This window comes from Rhineura floridana, chromosome 6 (genome assembly GCF_030035675.1).
Source record: "Rhineura floridana isolate rRhiFlo1 chromosome 6, rRhiFlo1.hap2, whole genome shotgun sequence".
Taxonomy (NCBI): domain Eukaryota; kingdom Metazoa; phylum Chordata; class Lepidosauria; order Squamata; family Rhineuridae; genus Rhineura; species Rhineura floridana.
The window spans coordinates 2,868,869-2,883,773 of NC_084485.1; the positions used below are offsets into that span (position 1 = coordinate 2,868,869).

General features: G+C 48.2%; 1 protein-coding gene across 1 annotated transcript in view; it reads left to right on the forward strand.

Moving 5' to 3' along the window:
* Positions 1-5,812, forward strand: part of RPRD1B (regulation of nuclear pre-mRNA domain containing 1B) — a 63,041-nt gene extending 57,229 nt beyond the window's left edge. Inside the window, exon 8 of the mRNA XM_061630763.1 lies at positions 5,111-5,812. Within this exon, the coding sequence (XP_061486747.1) occupies positions 5,111-5,117 (7 nt within the window). The 3' untranslated portion in view covers positions 5,118-5,812. The remainder of the gene's footprint in view (positions 1-5,110) is intronic.
* Positions 5,813-14,905: the final 9,093 nt, after the last annotated feature.

Here is a 14,905-nt window from a genome sequence, read left to right on the forward strand (position 1 = left end):
CCGGATCTTCTTTTTTACCCTTTTTAAAGAGCGGGATGACGTTTGCTCGTCTCCAATCCTCCGGCACCTCTCCCGTTCTCCAGGATTTCTCAAAGATGATGGCAAGAGGTTCCGAGAGTACATCCGCTAGTTCCTTCAATACTCTGGGATGCAGTTCATCAGGCCCTGGAGATTTGAACTCATTTAGGTTAACTAGGTTAACTAGGAACTCGTGGACATTCCAAGAAGCTGAATGTTGGAAGATTCAGGACAGACAAAAGGAAGTACTTCTTTACTCAGCGCATAGTTAAACTATGGAATTTGCTCCCACAAGATGCAGTAATGGCCACCAGATTGGACGGCTTTAAAAGAAGATTAGACAAATTCATGGAGGACAGGGCTATCAATGGCTACTAGCCGTGATGGCTGTGCTGTGCCACCCTAGTCAGAGGCAGCATGCTTCTGAAAACCAGTTGCCGGAAGCCTCAGGAGGGGCGAGTGTTCTTGCACTCGGGTCCTGCTTGCGGGCTTCCCCCAGGCACCTGGTTGGCCACTGTGAGAACAGGATGCTGGACTAGATGGGCCACTGGCCTGATCCAGCAGGCTCTTCTTAGGTTCTTATGAATAGCATCTGGGGTTGCTGCACTGAGAAAACTGGTACCATTGTGTGTGGGGGTCCATGCATGTATGTACCAGTCCCTTTGGACTTGGGAGCAGCTCTGTTCTTGAGTGGTCTAGGGGCTGGTTGGATGTAAGGGAGCTATATGGCACATATACAGTCAGCTATATGGAAAGCTGCCTTATTCCACATTTGACTATTTTTCAGGCTGCCCTGATTATTAGAGGCTCTCCAAGCAGTGGGGGCTGGTGACTCCGATGTCAGTGGGGCAGTGAATCCGCTCTGGGTTTTAGTCTGAACTGCCAAGGGGCTGTACAAGGTGCTTCAGCAACTTGGACAACTCCTTGAAAGTTTGGACTGAAGCTGGGAGCAGATTCACTGCCCCACTGACATCGCAGCCGACAGTCTCCACTGTCTCCAGGGTTTCAGGCACGTAAGGAGACGCCGCCGGCTGCATCAGGCAAATCTGGTTCTGCCTTCTCATAGTGGCCAAGCAGATGCCAGAAAGGTCTTCTCTGACATTGCATCCTACCTGATCTTCTTAACCGGTGATGCTTCCCAGGACCCCTCTGAATGCCAAGCAGATGCTCTGCCAATGAGCTATGACTAGAGCAAGGATGGGGAATCTGTGGGCCCCTAGAAGTGTTTGACTACAACTCCCATCATCCCCTGACTCTTGGCCATGCTGGCTGGGGCTGATGGGAGTTGGGGTCCACGCTTCCCATTCTTGCTTAGAATAAGATCATAAGAGCTGGTTAGCTCCAGCTAATTTAACCCAGCATCCAGTCTCCATCAGGGGTCACCAAGATGCCTTCATGCCCTGATTGTGAGCTTCCCAAAAGCAATATTCCTCTGCTGCTGTTGCTTCCCAGAAACTACCTTTTTGTAAAAAAAAAAAAAGTCTTCAAAACTTTTAAAAAAGTTTTTTAAGTTGTTTTGTTTTAATGTATTTTAAAGTCTGCTTTTATGATGTTTTTAAGTGTTTTTAGTGCTTTTGTTTGCCACCCTGGGCTCCTGCTGGGAGGAAGTGAACAGCCATTGGCATGCCTCTTCCTCCATGAATTAGACTAATCCCTTGCCAGAGCTCTCAAAGCCAGTGTCCTCCGGCCACCATCGCATCTGGTGTCAGTGAATTCCATCAAGTGAATTATGTTGTGTAATGAAGTGGATATCGATTTTTGTTCCAGCATGAAAACATTCCGTTGCCGTCCAAGTAAAACTGCCGGGAAACACTCTAGCGACCCTTGCTAGCCTGCTCAGGGCCAGGTCTTGCCTCCTGTTGGCCAGTTAACCAATACAAATCACTCCGATCCGACTCCACCGAGCCAAATCAAGGCTTTGTTTATTTATTACACTTTTATAACCAATAGCCAAATTTCCCTGCACGGTTTGCAAGAAAGAGTTGGTTGAGTGAACAATGATAGCTTTCTGCCACTTCTTTCTGCTCTACTCCCCCCCCCCAAAAAAAACCCCTGTTTGGCTGATGGTGAACTCTATCTCTTTGTCACGAAGCATAAACCAAGTGAATTGGGAATACAGATGTGTCCTCCTGGCAAACACATGAAAGGCTCCCACCCCCGATTTTGGAGAGACAAACCAGATGTTTTTGCGACTGAGCTGCTTGTTTTCTCTAGGTCAGGGAATGGTTGTGGTCAGAGTATAGTGCTGGGAGGGAGGGAAGAGAAGCGAGGCCGGATGCTGTGCGAGAATCCTCTGCTCGCTCGCTCTTTGTTTTTTGGGGAGTTTTTATCCTAAAAAGCCCAAAGCACTGAACAATTACTTAACCAAAGAAACAACTGAGTTTATAAAAACAGGATCATTAAAATCTCACAGTGAAACCAACATCATGTCTCCCTTAAAACAGAAACGAAGGCAAGGAAATGGACGTACTGCAGTTTTAAGAGCAAATTCAGAAAACATCTGAAGTTGCTGCTGCAATGTTGCAAGGCAGGCTGGTCTCTCCTTCTCCTCAGGTCAGAGGCACCTCTGCTGAGTTATGTTAAAGAGAAGCAATGAGCCAGTGGCACAAGGACCGAGCACCTTGCAATCGGGCAATTTATCACGGTTTGACAGAAGCAGCACCACATCCGCCACTCCAGCACATGCACAGAGCATCTCACCTTCCGCAATTAGGTTACAGGACCTGGCTGTGGTAGGGTGAGTTGCTGTAATAGCAACTGGTCCCATTTTAAGTGTCATCTTACAAGCAGGAGCAATCAGCTCCTTCATCCATCCTAAAATATGCACCTAGCCTGTACTTATTAGCCAATCCACACTTCCAACTTAAGGATGGAAAACGGAACATCAAAAGAGGTTTAAAGATGTTCTTAAAGCTAATCTTAAAAAATGTAACATGAGCATCGAGAACTGGGAAGCTTTGGCCCATGAGCATCCCAATTGGAGGTTGGCCATTATCAAAGGTGCTGTGGACTTTGAGGAAGCACGAGTACAGGGCGAAAGGGACAAATGAGCTAAGCGGAAGGCACGTCAAGCAAATCCTCATTGTGACCATCTTCCATCTGGAAACCTATGTCCTCACTGTGGGAGGCTGCGGGGTTCCAGAATTGGCCTCCACAGTCACTTACGGACCCACTGTTAAAGACCTTACCATGGAAGACAATCTTACTTGGCCACGAGTGATCGCCAATTAATGAATGAAGCAGCCCTAAAGAATGCTTGGGGTGGCCATATTTACAGAGGTGTGGTGGATACGTTCTGAGAGGTGCATCCTAGGATCCCTTGGAATGATGCGCGGTGAGCGTCTTGGAGCAGACCTCTTGGCCTGGGTGGTTGTGCAGTCACTCGGGCACCGCAAGTCTTACCCCAACTGAACTTGGGCCCAAGATAAAGGGATTACACAGTTGCTTTACTGTAGATCCAACAACCCAACGTTTTCAGTGCTGGCTCCAGCCATTTTCTTGCCTGAAGAGATGCCCAAATTACATCCCTTGCCACTAGAGCCAACACTTTTAAGAATTTTTGCTTTCCCAGGCCCTGCTGTCATCTACCCTCTGAAACAGGGCACTTCAGCTTCATCCTGCTGCATGGCAGGGGAGGCCCTACCATTTTTAGTGGGCACCATCAGCCAAATTTAAGCAATTTGAAGCTTAACCCTCTTCCTTTTCTAATCAATAGGGATTAACTAGGGTGCCTGGATTGATTCTCCCCAGCTCAGCAGCTTGGAGGCTGGAGGTATCATCAGCCATCCCCAGCAACTTGGTTAGGCCCTCTCGGCCAGCAGGTGCCATATTCCCCCCGTGGTGGCCAATCCTCCTAATGCAGTGATGGGCCACAGCTCTGAGGCAGAGCCCATGTCTCGCATGCAGAAGGCCTCAGGTTCAGTCCCTGGCATCTTCAGGTTAAAAAGCCTCAGGACCGGAGAGCCGCTGCCAGTCAGAGATGACAATCCTGGACAAGATGGATCAATAGTCTGGCCTGGCTGAATGTATTGACTAAGGCCAGCCCAGGGGCCCCGCATCGTTGCCTCTGACTAGGCCATGGGAGAGCAGTTCTGCAGCTAGCACATTTGCGCCACACTGACAGATGGGGCGTGGCTCACCTTCTGTTTTCCTTGCTGTTGTTCAACAGTTTGTTGTTTTGCTTTGTATTTAAGCAAAGGGGAGAGAATGCGGGGGGGGGGAGGTGGAAAGAAAGGAGAAACCAAAAGGGGGGAAAAAACCAGCCTGCATCATCAGAGAGACCCAAGTATTCTCCCTGTCCAGTAGGGACACTCTCTTATCTTCTGCCGTTTGCAAATCATGGTCCCTGTTTTGCCTTTTGGAGATGCCTCATTAACAGTTTTAGCATACAAGCTGCTTGCTTTTATCATTCTGCAGCTCCTTCCTTGGAGTTTCTGGAAATGAAATCATTGCATCTTGTCCCTGGGGCGTGTTGATGCAAATGCAGGTGCGTGAACACTAAGGCACCCACCAGGCACATAGTGTCACATGTGACACAGTGCATCTGCCCAGGTGTGTTCAGAACTTCTGAACTGCTGACAATCTATGCAAAGCCAATTGCAATCTTTGAGTTCAGGGGATGGGGAGCGTCTCTGGCCCTCATAAAAACAGCCCATTGGATGGCCATCTCGGCCAGCACCCTATTCTCACAGATGCCTCTGGCAAGCCTTCCAGATGTTCCTGGAGTACCAGTCCCACCATCCGGGAGGCACCTGGGAGTTGGAGTCCAACAATATCTGAAGGAGCAACAGCCAACCCCGCCCCCCACTCCAGTGTATTTCAGGTCAAAGGAACAACCCCCCTCCCCTACCTCTCTTCAATCTGGAAGGCAAGAGGTGCTGGCAGAGTAAACGCATGTCACGTTCAGAAAGCGGAACAGAAGACATCAGGAAGAGTGGGCAGGAGGGGTGCAGCTGTGCAGCACAGGCTGTAACTTTTGGGACAAAAGCTGGGCATCTTGCGCTTGTCCTTATTTATGAAGGGAGCGGGTAGGGGGACCATCAGCACCCATTTTATGAGCAGCCTGTTCCTCTGCTTCGCTTGTCTTTTCCAGTGTTTGAAGCTGCCTTCCCCAACATGGACGATTAGACAAATTCATGGAGAAGGATATGAAAGGCTACCAGCCACAATGGCTATGCTCGGCCTCCACAATCTGAGGGGGTATGCTTCTGAATAATACCAGCTGTTGGAAACCACAGGAGGAGAGAGTGCTCTTGCGCTCAGGTCAAGCTTGGGGGCTTCCCATTGAGTCATCTGTGTTGCGCCCCATATGTCACAGGGGTTAGATCAAGGAGGGAAGTCAGAGGAAGACAAGGCTGGCCCGCAGGCTCCATTGGTCAGCCCTCCCATGGAGGCAGTTCCCGATCCACCCGCGAGCCCCCTGCCTGGGCCATTGGAAGGCGATCCTTTGAGTGTGCCAACCCCACCTTTGCAGCACTCCCTGCCCGGCACTTCAAACAACAGCCCGCCAACCAGCTTCTTGCTCCCTGAGTCTGAGTCGGCACCTATCAAACTCTCAGTGTCAGATGAGCCGTCGGAAGCTTGCCCACCCTCACCCTGCATGAGAAGGTGGGAGAAGAGGGGCCTTGAGAGGGTGGAACTTTGCAGGAGCCATCGATTACCGGTGAAGACCTTCCCTACTTAAGCAGGCACCCACCCAGGTTCCAGTGCTGATTCAACTCTCCCCAAATGCTGCAGAGACTGCTTAGGTAGTAGTGAGGTAGCTTAGACAGGTTTATGAAGGGAACTGCCTTGGATGTATCCATTAAGCTATTAAAACATGAATTAACTCAACCCTTGCCTCCATCTCCTGATTCGGGCTCTGGGCAGGACAGTCTGGTTGGCCACTATGAGGACAGGAGTTTGGACAAGATAGCTCCCCCCTTTGGCCTGATCCAGCAGGCTCTCCTGATGTTTTTAACCTGGTGTCCTCCAGGTGCTTTGGACTACAACAGCGATGATGGTAGGGGCTGATGGGAGCAGAGCGTCCAAAACAACCATCCCCTCAGACACCTGTTTGCTTTCAGGAACCAGCACTAGAGATAAGCAAGAGTAATTCATCCAGTCTGTCTCTGCGGCCAGGTCCAACCCCCACCCTGCCCCTTTCATTCTGGAATTGGAGCTATTAATCATCACACAGCAGCATAGGCCAAAAAATCAAGCAATCTTCCTCCTGTCCTGACTGGCTGGTTTGTAATATTCTGAGGAAACGTGGTAGGCTTCAGTCAGAATTGAACAGCATTGGCAGACAGGCGGAATTGGATAGCCTTGGAGAGCTACAGGTGTCAGTGATTGGGTCTAGACTGAGGCAGCATGGAATCCTGGGAAATAAGGCACAGCAGTAAGAGAAGGGCCACAGTTGTTCCAGGCGGAGCCAGGCTCATGTACCAAAATGGCGGGAGGAGGGCGGGTAGTGTTGCCAGGAAACTCCTGCTGTCATTGAGCGAAGGTTCCAGGGGCTGCCCAAAGAACACATTCCTTCCAGAATGGGGCTGGAGCTGTGCATTTATTTATTTATGCCCTTTTTATCCTAGCCTTCTGCACAAGTGGTCTCAAGTTCTCCTGTTTTAATTCTTGGAACACCCCTGCAAGGTGGGTTAAGCTGAGAGAGATGCCATGCTGGCTGGGGCTGATGGGAGTTGTAGTCCCAAACACCTGGAAAGCACCTGGGAGTTGTAGTCCCAGGCAGCCGGAGGGAGGCTGCTATGAAGCTTGAACAAGTTCTGGCACAAGCTCGGCCCTTTCCTCAGGCTCCCAGGACAGAGGAATGGGCTGCTGCATGTAAAGTTAAACCAATGAAGCAGGAGTCTGTTAAGGGGATACTGCTGGAGAGAGTCTGCTTTCTGCTCTCCTCCCTGCTGGATCTCATGCATGGGGTTAATTGGAGGAGAGAAGAGGAAAGAGGTTTAAAGCAAGCAAGCGGCCTGTGGAAGGCTGGGCTTCATCTCCTTTCTCATCATCTGCCTGCTGGCTCTCTCCAGTCCTTTTAATCTTCCTTTCCGTTCAGAGCAATTACCTCTCTGCTGTGGCAGAGCTTCTCTCTTGATCTTCCAGGTTCTCATCTCTCCCTCTGCACGCTGGCGGGGCTGCCATCTCTCCCCCTTGGAACGTAGCACTAATGAGGTTTCAACAAGTGTGATGCAGTTGCCACTAAAGCCAAGTGGAATTGTACCCTCTCCTGTCAGGAGATGCAATTTCATTTTCTGCTGTATCTCATTCTCAGGGCTTATCCACATGGGAGCATAACTTTGTGCTAAACACACTGTTTTTACCTCTGTTTTCTATTTGAACTGTCCACAGTAAGGGCTCAATGCCAGCTGCAAACACAGTGTTTTCTATTTGCTCTGAGGGAAAATCACACAGTATCCTAATGACCACGCCCTCAAATTTAACATTTCCACTCCCTTTGGTTACCTGGCAACCGAGCACGCTCAGTTTGTTCTACCAGCTGCAGTAGGTTCCATTTAAAAAACAAGAACCCAGAAGTGCAATTATTTGTATTTTGACTGGTATGATAAAGCTGCAATACAAATCTTTGTTTGAGCAGTGTTACACTTTTATGCACAAGTTAGGGGGGAAAGAAAAATAAGGTGCTGTTTGCAGCAACATAAAAAGGCCAGCAGCCAGAAGTTGCTTGTTAGCCTACAGGAAACAAAATGAAAGAAGGGAAGAGGAGGGAGTGGGCTTGGAGAGGAGAACGATTGAGACAACCACCTAAAAGCATTGGAGCAAAGTGACTGCAAGCACTAGAGATACAGAGTGAAGACATTTTTTCCTTCCCTTTTCACATTATCAGAGGATTAGATTAGTATGGATTTACAGGGGGGAAACTGCATGATAGTTTCTGTTTGCCAGTAACATCGTGTGAACCATGCAAATTTAAAGGAGATGTGAGTAGCACACACTAAACCAACACTAAATCAATATGCCAAGATGGAGTGGATGCATCCCACATAGAATGATTGGAAATGGGACTTGTCTACTGGGGCCTTTCCAGTGTGTAATTTAGAGGCTTGTTTGGAGAATTCATGGTAAGAAGAACCAGGGGGATGCCACCACTTGTACTCAGCTCTGCATTAAGATCCACACTGATGCAAACTGGGTTGATTTCAATCTACTGAGTGACCTACATCTCCAAATCCACTCAAAAAGTATGTTTAGATGCTGTGTGTTCTCTTCTCCCCTTGTTGCCCCCCTCCCCTCATTAATAAGTGGTTGGAATGAGCTTTTACCATAGTGAAACAGCCACCAAATAAACCAAATTATTCCCACTGATCAGGTGTGTGTGTGTGTGTGTTAGGGATGAAAAGATCTGAGTATTTCAGTTCTCTCCGTTTATCATTTTTTCAATCTTAAATTCAGTTCTCCACATTTCTGCTGCAATTTGGAATTTTTTTAAAAAAAATCCTCATGAAATTTCTCCAGCATTTTAGTGCAAATTTCTCGTAATAAACACATTTTTGTAGGATGTTTTGACTAATGTACACATTTATGTAAGCAATTTCTCATATAATGCATTTTTGTCTCTCAATATTCATTTTTAAGCACACTTCTAACATGCAGTTTTGTAAACATTGGTTAGTGAACTGCATTGCAAAATTTGAATAAGTGCAAATGTTGAAGGATGGCTGTGTTTTGGTTCTCATATTGCTTTGGAAAGTGCAAATTTGATAAATTTGGCTTTAAATGTGAACCAAATTTAATTTCTCCCCCATCCCAACTGGAGATCAGCCTTCCTTGTTAAGGGAGGCGGCCACATTTCTAGGTGGAGTATTTGGGGGGGGAGTTCATAGCACCAACAAATCCCCCCCACTGGTGGAGAGGATGTGAGGGCCGGGCCAGGGGAAGGGAAAGGCTGTGAGCTTCTCCCTCACTCCTCCATGCAGGGAGTGTCTTAACTTACATAATAGGTGATGTAAAGATCAAGGTAACAGAAAATTTAGTATGAACACCAGGAATGTCTGGCATATTTTCATTTCATAAGAAAAAGGACATTAAGGATACAGTGAACAAGGGGATACTAAAAGGTGTTAACTTGTCCTCCTCCTCCTAGAATTGTTCCTGACGTTTAGATTTTCCTTTCTGTTGGATAATCAAGGGAAAATCTTTTAACTGGTTGCTATATAAAGGATTAACTGAGCAACTGGAAACTAATTGTGGGGTTTTTTTTTTACTGGTTGCTGGGTTGATTTTTCTGCCCAGAAACCCTGAAAAGGACTCATGCTGAGCTACACATTGGTAGAAATTAGGCTTGAGTTACAGCCTAAGTGGCCAGTCAGCTAACTGTGGGGTACACTGCAGTGTTTCTATTCCTCTAGGGCCGTTTACTTCCTTTGGCATCAAATACTCAAGAAAAAGGAGATAACATAGCCACTATGATTATGAGTACAGTGAATGCTTTAAAACAGTAACAAGGGGTAGATATTTATTTTCAGATCATTTAAAGTTATCTCTTTATTTCACCCTTTAGCAAGAAGCACCCAATCCTGCTCTAGTAATACAGTAGGCCCCCACTTTTCAGTAGCCTGCTTTTTGGCGTTCCACTAATACAGCAGCTTTCAATTAGAGTAAGACCCCACTCATACGGTGCTAGTTCCACTTTTACAGCATTTTTTGGGCGTCTGGTGCCATTCTATTGAATGAGTTCTGCTTTTAGGCTGGTTTCGCTTTTAGGCGGGGGTCTGGAACGTCACCCGCAGTATGAGTGGGGCCCTACTGTAACTGCAGAATAAACAAATTCTTAACTGCAGGCAAACAAACATGCTTCTTTTTTGGTGGCTGGACAGAGAGCACAACTGAAAATAAAAAGCAGAGCAAAGGAAAATCTAAGGGGTGGCATCTAACTAGCTCATAATACAAAGATTTAATATTTAACTCTTCAAGGGTCCTGTTACTGTACAGGCTGTATTTTTCAGGGTCACTTGAGTAACTATAGGGTAATTGTGATGACAAAAAATCCACCCTTAGTCAGGGAATGTCTTGAGGGAGCAAACTTTTGGGGGCTCTTCTTTTGGGGGCTGTTGTTCTTTAAGTGGGAGCTGTCATTGTCTGTCATGTCACAAACTAAAAATACAATTTAAAAAAAATCCTGGGGGTGGTGAAGCCCAGCTCTGGGTGGGGGAGGTGCACCTATTTATTTATTTATTATTTATTTATTTATTTTATTACATTTTTAGACCGCCCTATAGCAATAAGCTCCCAGGGCGGTGTACAGCATAATAAAACAGGTTAAAATACAAGTGGATGTAAATACAATACACAATAAAACATAATTAAAAATTTTCAATTTTGAATTCAAATTTTAAAATTTTTAAAATGCCTGGGCGAAGAGGTAGGTCTTTACCTGGCGCCGAAAAGATAACAAAGAAGGCGCCAGGCGTATCTCATCAGGGAGGGCGTTCCATAGTTCGGGGGCCACCACTGAGAAGGCCCTAGCTCTAGTTATCATTCTCCGTGCCTCCCTATGCGTTGGGACACGGAGAAGGGCCTTCGACGTCGAGCGCAGCGACCGGGTAGGTACATAGCGGGAGAGGCGTTCCGCCAGGTATTGCGGTCCGATGCCGTTAAGGGCTTTATAGGTAAGAACCAACACTTTGAATCTGGCCCGGAAACATATTGGTAGCCAGTGCAGCTGGGCCAGGACAGGTGTTATATGATCAATTTTTTTGTCCCAGTAAGAACTCTGGCCGCAGCATTCTGCACCAGCTGAAGTTTCCGAACCGTCTTCAGAGGTAACCCTACGTAGAGTGCATTACAGTAGTCCAATCTAGAGGTTACCAGAGCATGGATAACTGTGGCAAGGTTCTCCTTATCCAGATAGGGTCGTAGTTGGGCTACCAGCCGAAGCTGGTAGAACGCATTCCGTGCCACCGAGGCTACTTGAGCCTCCAGTGACAGGAGCGGATCTAATAAGACCCCCAAACTACGGACCTGCTCCTTTAGGGGGAGTGTAACCCCATCTAGGGCAGGTCGGACATCAACCATCTGGGCAGAGAGCCCCCCCACCAACAGCATCTCAGTCTTGTCAGGATTGAGTCTCAGTTTATTAGCTCTCATCCAGTCCATTATTGCGGCCAGGCAGTGGTTTAGTACATTAACAGCCTCACCTGAAGAAGATGAAAAGGAGAAGTAGAGCTGCGTATCATCAGCATATTGCTGGAAACGCACTCCAAATCTCCTAATGACCTCGCCCAGCGGCTTCATATAGATATTAAAGAGCATGGGGGACAGAACTGAACCCTGTGGGACCCCATATTGGAGTACCCAGGGACTCGAGTAATGCTCCCCAAGCACCACCTTCTGGAGACGATTCTCGAGGTAGGAGCACAGCCACTGCCAAGCAGTGCCTCCAACTCCCAAGTCCGCAAGTCGCCCCAGAAGGATACCATGGTCGATGGTATCAAAAGCCGCTGAGAGATCAAGGAGAACCAACAGAGTTACACTCCCTCTGTCTTTCTCCCGACAGAGGTCATCATACAGGGCGACCAAGGCTGTTTCTGTACCAAACCCCGGCCGAAAGCCCGATTGACATGGATCCAGATAATCAGTTTCATCCAAGAGAGCCTGGAGCTGGTGAGCGACCACACGCTCTAAAACCTTGCCCAGGAATGGAACATTTGCTACCGGTCTATAGTTGTCAAGATTTTCAGGGTCCAAGGAGGTTTTCTTTAGGAGCGGTCTCACCACCGCCTGTTTCAGGCAGGGTGGTACCACTCCCTCTCGTAAAGAGGCATTGATCACCTCCTTGGCCCATCCGGCTGTTCCGTTCCTGCTAGCTTTTATTAGCCATGAGGGGCAAGGATCCAGAGCAGAAGTGGTCGCCCGCACCTGTCCAAGCACCTTGTCCACGTCCTCGAGCTGAACCAACTGAAATTCATCCAATAAAACAGGACAGGACTGTGCTCCGGACACCTCATTAGGCTCAACTGCTACAATATTGGAGTCAAGGTCCCGGCGGATGTTTGTGATCTTATCTTGGAAGTGTCTCGCAAACTCATTACAGCGGGCTATTGATGGTATTATTGCGTTCTGAGGACCAGAGTGTAAAAGTCCCCGAACAACCTTATAAAGTTCCGCTGGGCGGTTAGAAGATGACTGAATGGAGGCAGCAAAGTACTGCTTCTTCGCTGCCCTCACCGCCTTCACATAGAGCTTGGTAGAGATCTTCACAAGTGCAAGACCACAGCCGTCGGGAGTTCGTCTCCATTTGCACTCAAGCCGTCTCCTTTCTTGCTTCATCACTCTTAGCTCCGGGGTAAACCACGGAGCCAATTGAGCTCTGCAGAGGAGAGGGCGCACCGGGGCGATCGTGTCAACTGCCCGGGTCATTTCCGTATTCCACAGATTGACCAGGGTTTCGACAGGAGCGTCAGTTTTATCAGCCGGAAAACTCCCCAGAGCCTTCTGAAAACCTTCAGGATTCATTAGTCTCCGGGGGCGGACCATCTTAATTGGTCCTCCACCCTTGCAGAGGGGAGAAAACATTGTGAGCCTACACCTCAATAGGCGATGATCTGTCCATGACAGAGGAATAGATGTAAAATCCCTCACTCCCAGATCACCATCCCCTGCTACAGTAGCAAAAATTAAGTCTAGAGTGTGCCCCGAAATATGCGTAGGGCCAGTAACAAATTAAGACAGCCCCATGGCTGTCATGGAGGCCATGAAGTCCTGAGCCACCCCAGACAAAGCGGTCTCGGCATGAATGTTGAGATCCCCCAATACCATAAATTTGGGGGATCGCAACACCAAACCCGAGACCACCTCCGTCAGCTCAGTTAGGGAGGCTGTTGGGCAGCAGGGTGGACGGTACACCAACAGTATTCCCAGTCTGTCTCGCTGACCCAACGTAATACGGAGACACTCCAGACCATTAGCTACCTGGATAGGGTGCCTAATGAGAGGGATGGAACTTCTATAGACCACAGCAATTCCCCCTCCCCGACCCTCGGATCTACCCAGATGCTGAACCGAGTACCCAGGTGGGCACAGCTGGGAGAGATTAATGCCTCCCAGATCGCTCACCCATGTCTCAGTAATAAACGCCAGATCGGCCGCCTCATCCACAATTAAATCATGGATGAGGGAAGCTTTATTATTTACCGATCTGGCATTAAGCAGCAGCAACTGGAGATCCGAGAGTTGGCTGATAGAACTACCAGCAATCCTGTGGATGTGGGGAGGACCGGAACACGGTACAGCCACCAATTGTCTGTGCCGAGTTCCCCTCAACCGGCATGTCCTCCTCACAATGCCATACCTCCCATTACCCGTCACTACGCTAACAGGGGCCCCCTCTGGTCCCCCCTCCCAATACCCTATCCTCCCGCCCAGGCACATAATAAAATAAAAATAAAATAAAATAAAAATACACACACACTCACAACATACAGTCATACAAACATCCACTCATTCCATTCAGGTCTACACAACAACCACAGTCCCGTGCTCCATGCGCACCAACGCAGCTCTCAAACCGTTCTTCTTCCCGGGAAAAGCGCCACCTGGGGCCTGGTCCTGTACCCACCCTGGCTACAGGGCTGCCCTTCAGGACAGTTTCTAATGTGGCTAGGAAAGTTGTTTCATTGGAAAGAAGCGAAAGAGCAGGAAAGCAAGTATTCTGCCTGCCAAGTAGGAGTATTGGGTACTGTAAATTCTGTGCATGCCCATATCTGCCATTAGTCACCTGATCAGCCAGCCAGAGCAGGCATTGTCCTCAGTTGTAACAGCTCCTCCAGTTGGGCAGCCCACCTTCATCTCTGCCTTGCTCCATTCCTTCTGTGGAATTTGTTGGAGTGCCTCGCCAATCCATTGAAGGCCTCCCAGTGCCTGGCTCTGGGCCGCCCTGCAGGCTTTTCCTCCGTGCTGCAGCCCAGAGCTGACTTGGGGCAAGAAGGCAGATGTAACATCCATCTCCATCAGGGTCAGATAAATGTGTAGGCAGCTGGCTTCAAAGAGGCTGCGAAGTCTGGGAGATCTGTGAATTTCCTAGGAATGCGGAATTCCTTGGTCTGCCCACAGTCAGCAGTCATGATAAAAGTTGGCCTTCTGAAAGGTTTTCACTCCCCTTAGTTCTGCATTCCTCCAGAGCAAAGTTTTTCTGAACATAGAACTTCCTCCTGGGTACCCCTCAGCATTCTCCAGTTGTGCCTGTTCAGCCTCCATATTCTGGTTTCTTTAAGATCTCCCTGGGCAGGTTCAAATGGCAGCCTCTGATTCAAACACATTTTGAAGTGTTTGCCTCTACAGAACAATCCTCTGAGCTGGCAGCATACAGGTACCACCCCAAACTGCTACGTTCTAGACCAGGGTGCTAATATATTTTAACGCAGCCCTTGTCAACCTGGTGTGCACCCCCCTGCCCCCGATGTTTTGGACTACAACTCCCATCAGCCCGTCAGCACAACTGTGGCTGCCAAAAGCTGTATTAACAGCTTCTACACACAATCACAAAAGTGAAGGCTGTGAGCACACTAGTCGCCTACAGCAAAGTGTTTGTATTGGCCACACCTGGAGGGGCAACAGGTTGATCTGCCAATCAGTTGCAAAATCTCATTGAAGCTGATTTTTTAAAAGTAAATAAATAAAATGTTCTCAAACTGTTCCCACTAGGTTTTACAGTCAAAAGGGGCTTGGGGCTTGATAGTGTCGTGTGCCCCCATTTTCAGAAGAGAGAGATGGAGATGCACTAAAACTGGCAGAACAGTCAGTGTGTCTCTATCCTGAGTGTCTAAAATGGACCCTTCAGCCAGAGTTCCTCCTTCCCTCTGCAGCTTGTTTTGAGTTGCTGCAGAAACTTACTAATGGCCATAACAAAATACAATCCCACTCTAAACACAAACGCAGACCT